Raw genomic sequence first — 18408 nt, 5'->3', positions numbered from 1 at the left:
ATGAGCCTGGGATTTCTGTGTCTCTTTCTGGTTTGCAACACAGGTAAGGACAATGGTTTGGTGCTCCTCAGGGAATAACCCAAGTGTCTCTTTCCCAATTGCTCCCATAGCCCCATTCCCACATCTGTGTCACACTTGTTTCTTTCAACCCACGTAGGCAAGGCTGATGGGCTGGAGCTCCAGGGCTGCTGCCATGCAGCAGAGCAGACCAGATGATGGCAAAGGTCTGCTCTTGGCTCCCATGCCATGAATCTGGAGTCAGAAGGGTTTATATGGAAAGAGAGAGAGGGGTTAGAAGAGCTCCTACCACCTAGATTGTCAGTCCAAATTTAGCTCATACTAAGTGAGAGTTGTTAATACAGCTGACTAGCACTGTATGAGGACTCACGGTTTACAGGCCTTGTACCATGGATTCTCTAGAGGGTATTTTTCCTTTATATACATGTAAAGAGAGAAGGAGAAAGAGAAATGTATCCAGGGATTGTCTCCTGTACAAGGCATAGATTTTTGTACGAATAAGGACAAGCCTTCAGGTTTCACCAATTTTAGCTACAAACAGCCAGATCATGCAGTCACATCTCCTCTTTCTTTTGCTGCTTCCAGTCCTACAGTTTTCCTCTTGCTGAAGAGGAAATTGAGCCCAGGTTTCCTACTCCCTGGTAAGAGCTCTGCCCATTAGGTTATAACACAGAGGGGGGCATTACCACCACTGAGGTAAGCCCTCCTCACCACCACCTCCCAGGAGAGGACTTCTCTCTGGGGAGCTTGGATGGACTGAGAAGCTGAAGCTTCAGCGGGATATGGGAGTTTAGCATTTGCTAGCAGTGGCTCATTTGGGGAGCCTTATGGATTACTCTTTGGAGGCACTCAGCTCTCCACTGATAGGATAGGGAGCCTAAACACCAAACTCCTGCACTTCAACTTGTCCTGTGATGTCTAAATCGCTGCTCTGCACCTTGCCCTTGTTGGTCACCGAGGGAATCCCAGGAAGCAAGTCCAAGCTCCTGAACCCAGATCCAGTTCATTCCTCTCACAACACAGCTCTTGAGAACAGTACTCAGTCGAATGACTGCTCTGAATAACAAACATGCACACAGCCTGTGAAGTTTCATTTAGATTTGGCCTTAATATACTATGTACCTTGCAGTCAATGTTGCGTGCAAGCCTAGTGCAGACCTCTACAACAGTTTGCTACTATTTTTTTTCTTTTGATTCTTGAGTTAAGGGGGCAAGCTCTGATATTTAATCTGTTTTCTTTCTTTAGCTGGCAGCTAAAGGACCTGGCAAGTCCTTTAGGAAATCCTTATTCTTAGGCACTTGATCAGCTGCTGTTGTGAATACACAGCGGCCTGCTTTGCAGTGCTAATGTCCATAGGTTTCTGAGCTAAAATGAATGAAAGCAGCAAAGTAACCCAGGCGGAGAGCTCAACAGAGAGTTGCTTGGTAGCTCAACAGGGAAAACTGTTTCTCAGTCTCGTTCTTCACTTCACAGCTTCATGCATAAGAAGAGAAAATAAGAAAGAGAAGCAAGTGGCAGTGCTGGCTACCGCAGGTAACAAGCAGCATGTCAGGAGGCCCTGTGTGGGGTCTTAATGGGAGTGGGAGGTATTGTGCTGGACACGGAGGCGGTGGCAGATGGGTTCTTCTCCTGCAGAGTCTGTGAGCCCCAACCCACCACTGCTGCAAGAGCTCCTCACACAACCCAGGTCTCTGGCCGGTTTAACCTCCATCCTTCCAGGAATCTAAAGTGTTGTTTTCTCTTTTTCCTTCCTCTCCTTCCCAGCTCTCCATTCCCTTTTGGTTTTCCTTTCCTCTCTTCTACGCTGTGGACAAGCCCTGCTTCCAGCCCTGGGGTGCAGCTTGGTTTCAAATTGGTTAAAAATAATACTGATGTCATTGGAAAACTGCATTTCTCCCTAAATTTGATTTTGTTCTCATCTTGGCTTTCTGTGCTTCTTTTTCCGTCCTGCTCTGTTTTTTCTCTCTCTGTCATGCACACACAGATCTTCCACCTGGCACGCACACAGAGACACCATACTGCTTTGCTTCTGCATGACTTTGCGGGAGGGAAGCAAAATAACATCTTTGGAAATTTTGACGTGGGAAAAGCAAATAAGCAATGTCAACAGAAAGAAAACGTTAAAATAAAAAGTGTGATTCAGCTACAGTCAATTTATTCTGTCGTAGCAATATAGCCATCAAGGTAGCTGGGGGAAAAAAAAAAAATCTGCATTTTTTATCCCAGTTCTGTGTAGCACTGGGGAAGGGGCAACATTTCCCAGGTACTTTCTCCCGTTTGTGATCTGCAAAGAGAGATCTGCTGCAATTTTGGCAGTAAATACACATTGCCCAGCACGAGGGGGCACCAGAACTTCAGGGCTGGCTTCGCCTCCCTGGCAGCCTGCTCAAGGGCGTGCTCAAGGCAACAGGCAACATAGAGCCCGACCTGAATTTTGGCCTACCGTTGCACTGCCCACTTTATCTTGTTATTTTCCAGACTCGTCTCTGCATTCCTGGCATCTTTATTTTCTCACCACAGTTTTTCAGTGCACCCCGATACATAATCAGCTCAATTTGTTTTTCCCATTCTGGAAGCTTTTTTGCCATATATAGCAGGGGATTAACGGCCATTTCCTTAAACCCTCATGCAGCCAACTGCTCAGAGATCCCTTCTTTTTCAGAGCTTCCTGCGAAGTCCATGGATCTAGCTGCTATTAATCTGACAGAGCTGGTGAACGGTATGCTGAACACAGCGCTCAGAGGTAATGCGACAAGGCCGGGCAGGTCACGCAGGCTGTCAGCCCGGCGGTGAATGAGATAAAGGACTAACGGTGTTAGCAGAAGAAGCCATAAATACATGCCGTCTGCCTCCAGAATTGATTCTAGGAGCAAGTTACCCTTGTGCATTTATAATGCAGATAGCTCTCTGTCCCAAAGAATTTAGAAAATAGTGTGTGTTTATATATAGACACAGGCATATAGGATGCCTTTAGAAAGCACTTTATAATCCAGTGTAGGTTTGAATTAAAAAAAAAAAAAAAGAAGAAGTAATACAAATGATCCTTCCCTCAGTGGAAATGAGAAAGAATTGAGTCTTGGGCAGCTGTATAGTATCAGCACCTCAGGAGTCTTTTAGAAATTAAATGAGCAGAGTAAAAACATGCTGTTGTCATAATTTGTTCCAACAGCTAATAGCATGGGCATGTGTTTCTGCAGGTACCAAAAAACTCTTCTCTTTGCTGAGTGTCACATCCTACAGCTCATTTGCCTTCCACAAAGTGTCAGTCACCATTTATAACAGTGAGTGTCTCGGCGCTTTGCTTCGCGCAGGAGCGTTTTCTCTCACACAGCCTGTGCATCAAGATACTGATTTTTCTCTGTCTCTCCTTACAGTTTCTAACGTGAAAAATGTTGACCGTGGCAAGTTCCCTATGCATTACTGCTACTGTTTGAACAATGTGACAAATGACTTGACAGGTGGGTACACAAGAGAGGTTGGCAATTGCATGTGGTTAAGATGAATTATTTCCTTTGGAGCTGAAAGCTGTAGCCTGAATTCTCAGACTTCATCCTTACGAGCAGCATCACCGTACTGAGGTCAACAGCCATTACTCACGACAAGTGGCTGCTCTGAACCTTGGGGGAGAGTCGATGAACTCAGTCTCAGGTTGCTGCACCCAGCCAGCCAGTCTGGGATGGAGCCATCAGTCAAATGACCGGTGTGGTTTACCTGGCAGAAAGACGTCCCTTTCCTCCTCAGAGTACAAAGAGCAGCGAAGGAGACAAAACCCAGCAATGTATGATGCATTACCTTAGCCACTTTCACTCTCCTGAGATAACCCACAGGAGATGAACAAGGGCTTCTCTGCACCAATAGACTCCAATAACTTCAATGAGCCCAACAGGAGTGAAAAGCAAGGATTAATGTCTTCATAGACCTGTTTAATGGAGTGCAAAATGCTGTTGGGCAAATCCTTCACCTATAATCCTCATTCACATCCCTGACCTCACAGTACTTAACATTCCAGGATGGGTCTGAGCACTCTAATTCTATGGCTGGTTAATGTAATATATCAGGAATAGCTCAGCAGCTAGGGACCAGAACCCATGCCCTCTAAGCTGCATGTGATGACCACACACATGAGCCACAATGGCTTTCAAGGCTTTTTCTGGACCCACACGTCACAAGCCTTATTGCATAATGACCCAGTCTGCCTTGGAGGATAATGGAGAAACTTTAATTTTTCTGCACCAAATCCAGAATATCTTGGTGATTAGAGCATCCTCGCAAGTAGTAGAAATTGAGTGCCCAACACAGGGCTCATGTCTGTCACTCTTTAAGTGAGAACACTGACCTGTTACTGCTAGAACTTGTTATGAAAAAGTCATAACACCACCACCACTAGCCATTTTTTGAGCTGACATCATCATCGGTATGTCTGAAGTAGACCTCAGAGGAGACAAGCAGATGCCTCCTGGAAGGTCCTACATGGCAGATAGGCAGTTAGTGCAGGCAAAGCCTACAAGCTTTGGTTCTCCTTCTATATTTAAGCAGACTAATTAGAAAGTTACTTTAAATTGTTCTCTTGAAGAGATAAATTCCACTGAAGTTTACTTTTAGGCATATTAGTGCTATTTTGGTTATCATCTTTGAAATATACTTCTGCAGAGTATTCCAGTGGCTTCTTAAGTCCACTCCCATTCAGCAGAAACATTCTCAACTTTAAAATATTTTAAACATTGTCACATACAAGCATATATCCAAAATATGATCACATATAAAAGTGATTTTTTGACTTAGCATAGTCGATAGAATATGCGTTTTAAATCATAAACTTTCTCTATTTTGTTGTCTAGATTTTACAGCTTTACTTGTTGATATTATTGGAAACTCCACCAGTTATCTCACAGAAATTTTCAAATCCACTTCTATTCTCTCAGGTTTGCATTTCAGTTTAACATTTATCATTGTCTTATTTGTCTGATTTACTCCTGGCATGGAAACAAGCATAGACATTTTTATAAAAGCCTATTGCTTGCTCTTACTCAGCAGCATTTTGCTTGCAAAGCATGGACTGCAGTTGTAAACAAAGTCTCCTTAGAGGAACAAGATACATATATAATGTGTATATATATAATATAGAGATACCATGTTTCTAGGAGCAGCTATGTTTTGTTTGAAAATTTGGTGAATTATGATTAAATATTGGTATTTTGGAGAATTATGATTCCCAAAGAATAATTATGGGGTATATTATCTGAATATTTTTTATCCATGTAAAAATGCTTGTAATTTAGAATTTTAATTGGATAGAAACATTTTCTATTTTCTATATTCTCTATCTAGGAAATATTAGCATTTGGATTTGGTGCCGGTTCAAGGTTTTTGTCAAAAATCAGATCAGAAGGAAAATATTTGGCCAGTTGTAGTAGCCACATACCATTTTGTGTTTGTGTTTTCAACTGTTTAAGATAATATCATATAATGAAAGCTAGTAACAATGAACTGTTTTACATTTTTTTGCCTTTCAGTGCGTCAGAGCAATGATTCAGATTGTATCTACATCTGTGTGATGGCAGGGCAAACAGGTAGATGTTAAAACCGTCCCACCCGAAAATATTGCCCTATTTACTCTCAGTGATGACTTATACTAGAAACAAGTGTTTCTTGATATTTATAAGCATTTCTAATTGCAGGAAGAAATCTGTCTGAATTTTGGGAAATGCTGGAGAAGTCTCCTGTTATTAATTACACATTTTCCAGTAACACATCTTCTGACCTGGGTAAGTACATCCTGGGCAATAAAAGGAAACAGCAACAACAATGAAAACCGTATCCAGGTAGCACTTGCAATGAATACTCCATCTTCATCATGTAAAAATTTTTTTAAAATACTATTTTACATTACATTGCATTACTTATATATATTTACACATTATCATATATTTTATTATAATTAAAATAGAACAATATTTTATGTTATTATAACTGTAATATAATATTTATATTATAAATATATGTAAAATTTACAAACTCTTAAATTATTAGCTACGAGGTCTTCTAGTGGAGGAATGAACAAAACCTCCTGGGATGAGAGCTTTTACAGAATTCAGCACTGGACTGGGGAGCCTCCCTTAAATCTCAGCACAAACTGTCTCCTACCCTTACATGAGTTACCTTCAGAAAGGAGTTGAACGTATTCAGCCAGTGTGCCGCGCGGCTCCTCCGCCCAAAGCTGCTTTGCCAGGTTGAGCTGCACTTCAGATGCTTTCCCCTCACTGCTGCCCATGACCACTTCTCATTTTCAGTGCTTGATTAAAACAGGCAGGCGGTGAAATCCATCGCAAGTTTACCTGTGCCAAAAGCTGTAGGATGTTTCAGTCTTTTAAAAAAATAATAATCAAAGACTTTTTTGCCAAAACTGACTTTTATTTAAAAGGACAACAGCTGTTTCTTTTATACCAGAACCTGATTTCTTTCCTTTTTATCACACAATATGTGATGGATGATGAGCATACTAACCCTATCTTCTCATACCTCAAAGATCTAGATTCGATTTTTTCAAGTTTCATGAAATTACAGGAAGATCCAAACAAAACAGTGGATCCATCAGCAGAACATGTGTGGACATTTAAAAGTGAGCAAAAATTGTCAGACCTAAACTTATCTTCTCCTTGATTAATGTCTTGACAAGTGATCGTGTATGTTTGCTGCGCAGCACTGTGATGTTGAACTATAATTACAGACTAAAATAAAAACTTGTCCTAAATATCAGAAGATCAGGTCAGTAATGCACTGAATAGCTGGAGGATAGAAAAACTATTGTAAAAAACCCTTTTTTTTTTTTGCCATTTTATTAGAAAAAGAAGTTTTCTAAGGAGGCAGAAAAGTGAAAAAAAAAAAAGTTGTTGATTTTAAACTAAGAAAAAGATTGTTCAAACTGTTTCTTCTTCTTTCTTATTGTAATTTTTTTCTTTTTTTTTCTTTATCTTTCACTTTATATGACATTCGGTTGTGAGTACCTCAATGTTTCATAAACTTCAGTGCATTTAGCTTTGCCACAAGGCTACAAGATAGAAAAGTGCTAGTCTGCCTCATTTTGGAAGCAGAAAAGCAAGTCTTCATACTTGCTTGCACATAGTAACAGCAAAGAGAAATTCAGAATTTTACTTCATACCTCCTCATCACTGCAGCTGCATGTCTACAACAAAATTTCTACATTTCCCTAGTCAGTCTGCTGTCTTTTTATAAGCTCTTTTATTCTGCTCAACCACATACCAACCTTTGTTATCTCTTCCAGCCCCGAGTGTCACTCCTGCCGCAAAATGTCATCAGTTCTCAAATGCCAGTATCTGCCCTCCAGTACCTGCCCGCTCCCCTTCACACAGACAAGAGCTTTCCTGTCTCTCCTCTGTAGTGAAGCAGTTTAGGAAATAGAAAATAATTTTATAATGTGAAGAAGAAAAAAAGCTTTGAAGAAACATTTCAGTTTCTTTTTTTGTTTATGAAAACTGGCACATTAAAATGTTCTCAGTTAAAATTCAAACTTTATTGGCACTCCCCATGTTTTCCTGGAAAGAAAAAAACCACATAATTTTAAAAATTAAATGGAAAGGTGGTCACTCACCTGCCAGAGGAAACACTCAAGGAGTAGATGGGATTTTCTGGGTGTATTTTAGATATTATTGTCCCTCAGAGTGTTACGCTCACTGCTGCCGTGGGGCATCAGCACCCACAGTGTGTTGCTGGTGCCCTCCCTGTGTCTCTCCTGCTTCTCCAGCTACCAGGATCCCTCTTGCCCAGAAAGGGGAGGAAATCCCCACCATAACGTTTCCACCATGGCCAAAGACGGTTGCAGCAAAAGGATCAGGGTTTCTATCAGCACACATGGATGCTTCCAGACCCCAAGGCACGGCCGGACCCCCTCCGACTGCGGTGGGGATCTCAGCCCCCTCACCAGGCCTGCAGCCCAGCCCCAGTGAGTATGGCGAGGAGGACTGACACCAGCTTTACCCTGCTAGCGGTGGGGTTTGGCCAAAAGCTAAAACCACATCTCTGAGGTTGAGGTTGGGAGGCCCTTCAGGGAGACCCACTCTGGGTCACTAGTGAGTAGATTTTTTTATTGTAGAAGTGCTAAAATCAGTTATAGGGTCCATCTGTAGTTTTGTACCCTTTGGGGAAAAACTAAGCCTTGCTCTTCACAGACACCTCTGCCACCCAGGGTCTTCACTCACATTTTGCTCCAAACACGGTGAGCAGACTTGTGAAAAAGCAATATAAAACTGCTTCTCTTGGTCTCCACTAAACATACCTTCTTTAAATCCTACCTTTCCCTAGCCCATGACTTTTCAAGATCTAGCAAAGTACAGCTTTTGTCCTTCCTTTTTCATCCTGACATTTTTATATGCCACTGGAAGTACTGGGTGAGGGACTCTGTCTGTTGAGCTGTCTCATATATAGCAGTTCTCGGTAGACAGATAAATAACAAATATCCTGAATGACACGAAGCATGTGTCTTTCTGTTCCCACAGCTGACCTGTATGCATTTTGGATGCAGATGGTGTCTCCTCAAGAAACCAACAAACTGATGCAAACAGAGCCAGGTGAGATTGATCTGGGATAATAACGAAGTGTGTCAGTTGGCACATTTATGAAATAGAAAATAGTATATCTAGAAATAGGTCACTGTGAATGTATTCATACATCAATATCTATGTAAGTGTTTATTAGTGGTCTGTGACTTCCACTTTTCTTTTTTCTGTTATTCTTTCAATCAACCTTCCCATATTTTCCTTCCTGTTAATATGTCAAGGCAACTTATATTTTTTTCCCTCCTTCAGATTTGCCTTCCTCAGTACTGTCTACACCACCCTACAGGCCTGGTGTGACACTGAAACTTTACTCAGCTACCAGTAAGTAGCTGCACCTCATGCAGCAAAAATAGTAGTATGTTTGAAAGTATATAAGTATGCAAATTTTCCCATGCAGAAACAACATCCATGTTTAATTTACATGATATCTTATGCATGTAAAACACCCTAAATATACAAGGGACCGCTTTCATATTTGTTTGTGAGTCATACACAATCACACATTCAAAACATAAATTCTAATATGATGACAAAATTAACATATGTACTCTGTGCGTCAATTTTAACATGGATTGGTTATTGGAGAATCTTAAAATTAATTTATTCCAAAAGAAAGTATTATGCTTTAAATCTCCCTATTGGTAAAAATAAAATTAAGTCAATCCATGCCACATGAGATCTCCAGAATTGCCCTGAATTTACAGTACTGCAAAGTTCTTCTTCAGCTAAAGAAGGATCATTATCAACTAGATTTTCAGGAAAGCTCAATTCTTTCTTTTAAGCACCAAAATAGTTAGAATTTAAGAGCTCAGCATGGTAAATATATGATGATGTGCCACTCCACTTACAAGTCTCATCTACTCATGTTGGCAATAAAATTATATTTACATATAAGTATTTAGTAAGAGGTTATATGCTTTGAAAAACTGGACCTGATTCAATGCCAGGAGGGGAGTCTCAGTGGCAACTTGGCCAGCTGAGCAGCGGGCAAGGCACAGCTGAAGTTGCATGTGTGTCACAGTTCCTGATTATATGGGCCCCATTAACCTGGTAGTTAAGGAGGTAAATTTGAGGGATACGTTGGTGTTTATGTTCCAGCATTGGTACTAATATGGAAAGCACATCAGTATTATTATGATTTCATATTGCTGTTGTATTTGGAGGGAAAATCCAGATTGCCTGTTCTGGGATCCAGACAAAATCTGTGTGCCTATAGTCCAGACTCTGTGATTATCTGCTGTTCAGTGCAGCATAATCATTTTAGGGAGAGAAGAGAAATTTGGTAGCTACCACTGAGGTCGGTGTGAAAACTCCTGTAGTGCGTGAAGGTGGGGCAATGCCTGTGCTCATCTCAAGACTAGAAAGGAAAAAAAACGGTCCCCACTTTTCCAGAATAAGCAGGTGGATCAATTCCAAGGTTTCCTGGCATTACAACTACGTCCTGCCAGTTTGACTGCTTAGAGCTGTGTTGGAGCTATGATCTCATGGGACATTCTGGGAAGAGGCTGTCCTTGGTCCCCCCGTTGAAGTTGACTCTGCTGCTACCACAAATGAGTAGGAACACGAGTCTTGCTGAGTGGTGAAGTCTGCTGGAGGGAATTTTGGAAATCTGTCCATTAACTGCTTGTGTTTCTGTGTGGTGACTGTCTAAGAGGAGCGTATAGGCTGGTTAGTGCAAAGATAATATATCGGACTAAATTGCAGAGGTCTTCAGTATCATTTGGACCTGATATTATAGATAAAACCAGAGGAGTCCAAAGAAATAAAATACCAGTCAGATAACATTTTTTCAAAGGTCTGTTTGGACATCTAGGAAAAAAACCCAAAAAAACCCTGATAATATGAGCAAATAAATGCCTGCAGATTCTGAAAGATGGTAGGCGAGGAGAGCAAAGAGCAAATGCTGATTATATGGTTTGTGATGGATTAGTAGGAAACTGCACCATTCTGGTATTGTCAAAGGAAATTGTGGGTCTTTGATATGGATTCCTAATAAATCTAAGAGGAAACTGCTGCTGATAGTTAGCCTGTCAAAACAGGAGAGGTAAAGTGAAAAACTGAACATCACCAGCAGGTTTTTGCATGAAGGGAAACTGCAGCCTTGTGGTCCTTCTCTGCTAGTGGAGTTGACCCAGAGCATCGGGGATGCAGCCAGCTCCCTGACAGGCAACCCTCAGGTCTTCATTTTGGGATTACTTGGAGGCTTAAAATCCAAGTTCTGGCCTGGATTCCCTGCTAATCTCACCATTTCTAATGATATCTTGAATACTGAATTCTCTCGGCTCATTGCTGAATTCCAACACAACTCTACTTGTGAGTAAAGGGGGTTTTTTTTGAGGGGTAAACATATTTGAGTCAGAGAGAAAGGTTCTTTCACAAATCTTCAATTTTTCTGTCACTATGGGAATGATCACATAGTAGATGAGCAGTAGTATCTTACAGTTTTTGTGTCATTTGTTTTTTCCCTCGGTTTTGTTGTTGTTGCCTATTGCAGCAATCCAAGACCAGGATCCTGTGCTGTTAGGTTTTGTAGCTTTTGCTGATTCTGACCAGGTTTTTCATAGTTCCCTGCCCTGTTCTGGTTGGCTGAGTTTATCAGCCTATGTTGGGTTGCTTGTTTTTTTTTTTTTTTGGTTTGGGTTTTTTTTTTACTCATACTATCAGAAAAGAAAGCATTTGAGAGCATACCACTCAGTGGGGCGTCCGTTTTCAGAAGTAAATAATGTTATCAGAGTTAAAAATACTGACCATGAAAAACAAAGTTTGACAACAGCATCAAGTGATCATGCAAACACAAGTCCTGCAGAAAGGCAGTGTCAGGGAAGAGGGAGATGAAGCTATTGCCTGGGAGGCCTGAGAGCACTGCAGTAAAAAACTATCTACTGAGACATGTTTCCAAGGAGAATACTCACTGGTTCTGAGCCAAGGAGCAGTTCTTGATGTAAGAGGCTTTTCGAACCATGGAGATAGGAAGCCAAATATCCTTTTTTTATCTTTCTCTCATTTTACTGCTTTTTAAAGAACTCAAAATACCAGAATCCTCATCTTATCCCCCATGACACACATTGGTTGCATGAAGAAAATGATCCAACGCCATATCACATGAACATAGTTTGACTTCCTGACACTCTTGATGGTGTGAAGAGAAGAATTTAAGATGAACTAGGTCTTCTTATCTTGATTGGGAGCAGAGGAATATGCTATGGTAATTCTCATCTATCAAAAATTCTGCACAAAACTGAAGTTCTCTGCATGTCTTCTTTGTTGTGGGTGAGTTTGACTTGAGGATTGGCCAGCCAGCTGGAAGCTGCTGGAGTGTGTGACTGGACTTGTGGTGTGCACAGTCCAGAGTTTGTTCATGTGCCAGTTGCTGTCGGGTGGGCAACACTACAGCCGCTGGAGAACCTGGGACTGGGAACCAGCCCATTTTGAAAAGGCTGGGAAACATGGATTTCAATGAGATGAGGGAATGGAGAGTCGCTAAATGCCTTTCTATGAGAAACCATGATGACAGAGGCTGTCTACCTGCATATATCAATCATGCATTTGGGGAAATAAATCAAACAGTGGGATCACAAAGCAATGAAGGGCATCCTTGCCCTGAAGAGCAATCACAATGGTCTGAAGAATGAGACATTATTACAAGAAGTAATTTCTTGAATCACAAAAGTGGATGTCAACTGACAAAATATGGAAGTGTGCATATTAGAGCATGCAGGGAGGGATATTGTAAGTCTGAATTATTCACAGTAGCCATAACATTGCTTTTCACTGGCAGCAAAATTTAATCTCAGTGTCAGAGAGATGGGATATTGAGTTAATGGAAAAGTCTGTTTACTGCAGCAAGAATTGGTCACTTATCTGCCTGTGACAGTAACGTGGTAAGTTCAAATAGACAAGAGCAGAGCTCTGCACAGGGAGCTGTGGTTCTTGCATTTTCTGGCCTCTTTTGACTGCCTCAGTTTCTTAGGAAAGAAAATTCTTAGAAAAGAAAGTTCTGAAATAAATAAATAAATACTTTTAATTCTTTTTTTAATTTCAATCCAAATCTGTAGGAATTTATTAACTGAATACAAAAAACACATTTCACAGTAGAAATTTATTACAGAAGAGATATAAAACATTACTATGAAGCACTGAATATTTTAGTTTCAACAACATGATGTGACTATACTATCCAATCAAAATAAAATTAAATACAACATTAATTGAAAGAGATTTTCAACATTAAATAAATATAGTATTATGTAAATGCAGCATTAATTTAAAATTGATTGTCAAAAATGAAAACCAAAGCAATTTGTTTAACTTTCAGCTTTTTTATTTGACTTCTCTTTCCCACATAGATGAATCCAAATTAAAATTGCAGTCATTCAATTTACATTTAGATAAAGCTGAATTTCTGCTGGTAAAACACATACGTTGAGTAAAGCATTTAACACCTGTTAGGCAGGATAGCGAGTACCTGCTCCGGTGGAGAGAGATTCGTTGGAGGGTGGCCTTTAGCAAGTTTTAATTATTCACAGCAACTCTAACATTACTTTTCATGGACAACTTATATTAAAACCTCATTGCCTCATGCTCTGATGTTCGGTTATTAACATGAAGAGTGTTTATTACAGCAAGAAATCATTAATCTTTAATTGCCATTGACTGGAAAAAAATCAAGGTGTATCAAATGCTATTAAGTGGATGAAGCCTAATGACATCTATGCAAAGCTGCTAAGATTAAGAGAAAGGGGGCTCCCTCTTGCCCATCCCTGACTAATTACGCCTGATATTTGTGTAGCGCCTTTGACACACAACCGGTTTTCAGAGGGGCCCGTGAGTTTGGGAGCTGCGTCTGCCCATTACTCCTCCATGACTCCTGTTACCTTGGGCAAGCGCTGGCAGAAGAGAAATAGTTTTGCAGTGATCTCTTTCAGGTTGGCAGAGCCTTTATTTTCCTCCTGCCCATGAATGCCATTTTATATTAAACTTCTTGTCGGCACTAGACGACTCAAGCTTATTTCAACAGAACTTCATTAGTCCAAATTTAACCTCTGTAATCTCTCCTATCACATAACAGAAGATGGCCCGAAGCTATAAAGCATGTGAGACATGTGAACCTAGAAATGCAGTTACACTGCCTAAGGGGATTATACTCTGCAGGTAAGGCTGTTTATCTACACATGGCCAAAGCCTGCTGCTAGTTACACAAATGGAAAACCAGTTGACAATCACACTGCAGCCGCCTTCGCTCTGCACGTTCGTACTACCCCAATGGGTGCATGTGAGGGGGACACCCACATCATGCAAAATATACCCTCTCACATCCTGGTCCCTGGTTATCTTTTCACAGCCCCAGCGTGGCGTTTGCAGGGATGTCTCTTATTTTTTGGAGTGCTGGTATAGGGGAGACATCCATTTGGAAGGATTGCTGTATGCAGGGGACAACACGGTGTGTGTGCATGCAGCTCCCCAGGCTCAGATGTGATGCCTTGCAGGGCAGGACGCTTCACTGCAGCGACCCAAAGTGTGCCCTCACACACAGCATCTCCTCTTCGGGGCACAGTTATTAAATATGCAAAGGAGAGGTGGTTACACACCTATTTTAGCCGTGCCCAGGTAGCCTTTTAGCATATTGTAAATATTGCATTTTTTTTTTCTAGCGAGTCCTTTGATTCTGACCCATCATAACACAGCTCTTAGCTAAGGTGCAAGATGACGTGTGGTAGGTGATGGTTTGGAGAAGACAAGACTATGGCAAATGTTAGGTTTTTCTCTTAATATGATGAAGAAAAGCCCTGAAAAACTGAAAACGGCTTCAATTTTGCCTTACTTTTTCTCAATTATTTCCCCCATTTTCACCTTGCCTTCATTTCTCTTTTCTATAGCAGAAAGGGAGTCTGAAGAGAGATTGTATTTGACGCTGAAAAACCACCTAGCAATTCAGGATTTTGTTATAAGCTGCCATCACCTATTCTGTAGTATTGCTTTTTCTGCAGTCTGGCACAGCTACATTTGCTGGCAGGATGAAATGTTTGGTGTGCAAATGTTTATCTCTTGCTGCTGACTGCAGAAGATTTAATGAACAAACTAGGTATTTTCCTTTTAGTTGGCTCAAGCAAGGGGAAGAGGGAGTCCATCCCCAGGTACACCATTTCCCTGCATTTTTCTTAAGTTAAAATAATATAATGGTGGTCACTTAAAGGAAAAAACATTGATTAACCAGCTGGCTCCTGGCAAACAAATAGTAAAAAGGAGAAATTATTCCTGCCTTCCCCTCAGTACAGGCAAAAACTGACCTTTTCTCCTCCAGTTACTTGTCAGTTTTCATGACACCTGTAAGAATGTATTTATCCAGAGGATCTTTACCCATCCCTAAAATTGGGCTGAAATTAGCTGATTATTCAAGTCACTAGAATCAAGAAGGGGAAAACTGACAGACAGAGATGGACAGAGAGAAAGCCATAACCTCTGCATAAATCATGCTTATTTTGTTAATGAGGCTAAAAAAAGTGACAAAAAAAGCAGTGAGAGTGTTTATTAGCTCAGTCATATTTAATCTAGGATCCAGATTTAGAGGGTGGGCGTAGGGAAGCATGTGGAACTGGAAGTGAATTTTTCATTAAAGTAGCATATGTGTATATAAAATATCAAATATAACAAGTGTACAGTGCTGTTCTTTGTCTTGCTGTTTTGCACTGTGGAAAGCTGATGCTTCAGTGGCAACTGAGCCTCCACTTAAACAAGTAACAATAAATGAATGACATCTTTAGAGTTGTTCCTTACATTTGTGATAAATAAAAACAACGTGGTTTCAAGTAATGATAAATAATAGTAAATTGAAGAGAATATTTGTGCTTTCACTCAAGCAACTGGCAGGCTGTGTGTTGTTTTCTTTTCTATTATCTGACTCACTTGGATTTGATTTTAAGATACCTACATGAGCCTATTAATCTGCATGTTTCTCATAGCCCACATAAGGCATTGCAAGAAATGTAATGGGACAAGTATTTGAACTAGTTCGGAGTTGTATTTTTTCCTAGGGTGTCCACAGGCGATCCTCAAAGAGTCCCGTGTGACCTCGCCTCCTGTCACTCTTATAGTGCAAAAGATCAATCCCTGTGTGATGGAGCTCTGTAGGTTTTTTCAGCTGTGCCTCTGTGTTGGTCAGAGAAGATATTCCAGAAAGGAAGCCATGAGGTAAAAACTGGCACTAATTTCCCTCTCTCTCTCTCTGCTTAAAATACTCCATCGGGCTCTTTTCAAATGACAATTTTCAATTTTTGAGAGTCTGTGGCTACTGGCTGAGACCCAAATGGGTCCCCAGTGCACCGATCAATACCTGATCTGGCTTCCAGTATTCAAACTAAGTGAATAAAGCTTAGCTGAATTTTTCCAAATATCTAATGACATCATTGAGGTCAGAAACTAGCTTTTTATTTCCATATTCAATATTAGCAATATGTTATGCATACAGCTGTGCTTATGAAAGATAACAAGCTACTACTCTCCTAACTTTAACTACACCTTTAGGTACTGTGTTGAATACTATTCCTGGTTCTTGAAAAATGCAAATTATGTCTGTGAAAGAGTCAAAAGAGTTGCTTACTCCCACAGTAAGTATATTTTCTCTTTGTATCTCTACATACCTTATTATGAAGGTATAACAAAAAGTTTTAGATATCCACAGAATAATTGCTGTCTTTTATCGGATAGCTATTTTATCTGATAATGATTTTTTTAAGGGATTAAAAAAAAAAGATTATTTAACCTTCATGTATGTTTTTAATATTTTCTTCATAAAACCTCGTCTGATGACAGTTTTTTTTGTGTTTTTCCAGCATTAAAACAAAAATGCCTTAAAAACATCTGTACGTTGGTCTAGAGCACTGAGGAATTTTACTGCAAATTGTAAGATTGGTGGCAGTTTTAGTTGTCTCTCTCATTTCTTAGTGTAAAAATCAGGATGCAACATGTTATTTGCAAATATTTGTAACAAGACAAGCTATTAACCAGATGTTAACCTAGAAATGTGTCTTCCTCCAAGGCATTGTAAAAATAATGTGTAAAATCAGATGTATTTTATACAAGTGATGTAACTGCAATAAAAGCATTGAAAGGCTTTTAAAAATTGTATTTTATAAAGGATATTTATATGGTTGGCTAGTGAATACAATAGTTTATTCTAGTTTTATTTACAATTAAGATAAAGTAATCGAACAAATACAAAATTATTTAAAAGCAACCTGAAATACTGAAGACAAAAAGGATTTTTCCTGGTGTCAAACACATGCAGATTATCCATTATTCCAAATCAAGAGTCTCCCATTATTTCAACAACTCATCTAGTGCAGAGCTCGACCAAGGAAATGTTCACACCTCTTGTACTTTCCATCTGTGATATATTTGCGTGAGCTCACCAAGATTAATTTCCGTCTTTGTATGCATCTCTGGTGAACTAAAAGCCAGTTCTAAAAAAGGAAAGAATAACCAAACAAATTGCATGATCCTATATTTTGCTACACTGCAGCAATATGATGCTACTATCAACCCAAAGTACTTCATCAAGCCATTAATATTTTAAAAAAAGATTATCTGCACTACAGCTGGTGCACATTGATGTTTCACTGAAGAAATATGTGTTCAAATTAATATAAAGCCAAAGAGAAAGGTGGCACCATAAGGAATGCTGCCTCCAGGGAGACGTGGGATGCAGCAGCCCTCTTCCAAAATACATTTCACTGTTGTGCCCAATAGCATGACGGAAGCATTTCTGTCACATCAAGGAGCAGGATAGATTGGTGCAGTACCAATTACAGTTGATACTGAAAGTTAGGCCAGTGGAAGAAATAGGAATGTTGATACAGTAAATGTATAAATTGGGAATATTAACATGGCCAATGTACTGCAATGCTGTGGAGAGATCTCGCTCTGCAGCACCTCTCCTCACCCAAAGCAGGATCAGTTCTGCTGTGAAGAGCTAGGTGAATTACACCCTTGTGCAACTGTTGCTTTTAAATCTTACAAAAACATCTTACAGCCTGAAGACTTGATTTAAAAAAAAAATATACTGTTTCTTACATTTTTATCACTAGGTTTTCTGAGAACTCAGGAAGAAGGACATGAAAACAAGAACATAAAGGGAGAAAACAATGATTAAAGTCAGTTTGAGTTTCTGGGCTTTTTTAGGTTTGAATAAAATGACAATAATAACAACAGGAAAATATTTTTGGAAAAGGCTTCCCTTTTAAAAAAATCATTTTATTATTTTTTTAATGAACTTAATCAGCTCTGAGTTGTAGCACTGGTCTCCATCCTAAAGGACACTTTTGTCTTTATAAGAAATCACTCTGTTTTTCCTGCAGGAATACAAGTCCTTGGACAGAGTGCTAACCTCTCTATAGTGCCATAGGGGGTGCCTGGGCCGTGCCTGGCACTGGGGGTAGGTCACAGCCATCTCCACTCTAAGGTCTTGGAAAGGGCTGAGAGCTACTGCCCGAGCGTGTTCATGGGGAGAGAATTAGAAGGTATCACATACCTATTGGTGTCTTGTGAAAGGAGCTGAGAAAGGATTAATGGTACCTGTCCCAAATGACAATCTTCTTGTCACAGTTGTTTAAGACTTACTGTTTGGCTTTCCCAGAAGAATAATGAAAATTAATGAGAAAAACTACGAAATAAGAGAAGGAATGAGAAAGCAAGGCTCCATGAAAAAAGCGAACACATTGGCTGACCTCAAAAAAAAATTTTTTTTTTCCATATTCCAGGGTTTTCAGTCCTGCAAAGCTTCTGTGCATGTTTGGCAGAAGTACAGAAATGATGGTGGCA

The 18408-nt window shown here is 40.1% G+C and overlaps 1 protein-coding gene across 1 annotated transcript; it reads left to right on the top strand.

Moving 5' to 3' along the window:
- Nucleotides 1-16465, top strand: HHLA1 (HERV-H LTR-associating 1). The gene is made up of 13 exons (XM_009323379.1): nucleotides 1-43; nucleotides 1493-1552; nucleotides 2682-2762; nucleotides 3217-3300; nucleotides 3394-3477; nucleotides 4858-4941; nucleotides 5533-5589; nucleotides 5698-5784; nucleotides 8533-8604; nucleotides 8842-8913; nucleotides 15624-15780; nucleotides 16114-16196; nucleotides 16422-16465. Exons 1-13 carry the CDS (start codon nucleotides 1-3, stop codon nucleotides 16463-16465), a joined length of 1008 nt encoding a protein of 335 aa, XP_009321654.1.
- Nucleotides 16466-18408: the final 1943 nt, after the last annotated feature.

The sequence above is a fragment of the Pygoscelis adeliae genome, unplaced genomic scaffold (genome assembly GCF_000699105.1).
Source record: "Pygoscelis adeliae isolate BGI_AS28 unplaced genomic scaffold, ASM69910v1 Scaffold103, whole genome shotgun sequence".
NCBI lineage: Eukaryota > Metazoa > Chordata > Aves > Sphenisciformes > Spheniscidae > Pygoscelis > Pygoscelis adeliae.
The sequence above is the reverse complement of the archived record's forward strand: the minus strand, read 5'-3'. Positions and strand labels throughout refer to the sequence as shown.

Bases quoted from the DNA above. Each gene is read 5' to 3' on its own strand.
- HHLA1 (XM_009323379.1), top strand. From the start codon at position 1: ATGAGCCTGGGATTTCTGTGTCTCTTTCTGGTTTGCAACACAG. The intron at 4,942-5,532 runs GTTTGCATTTCA...TTTGCCTTTCAG, and splicing joins ATCCACTTCTATTCTCTCAG to TGCGTCAGAGCAATGATTCA. The intron at 16,197-16,421 runs GTAAGTATATTT...GTGTTTTTCCAG, and splicing joins AAGAGTTGCTTACTCCCACA to CATTAAAACAAAAATGCCTT.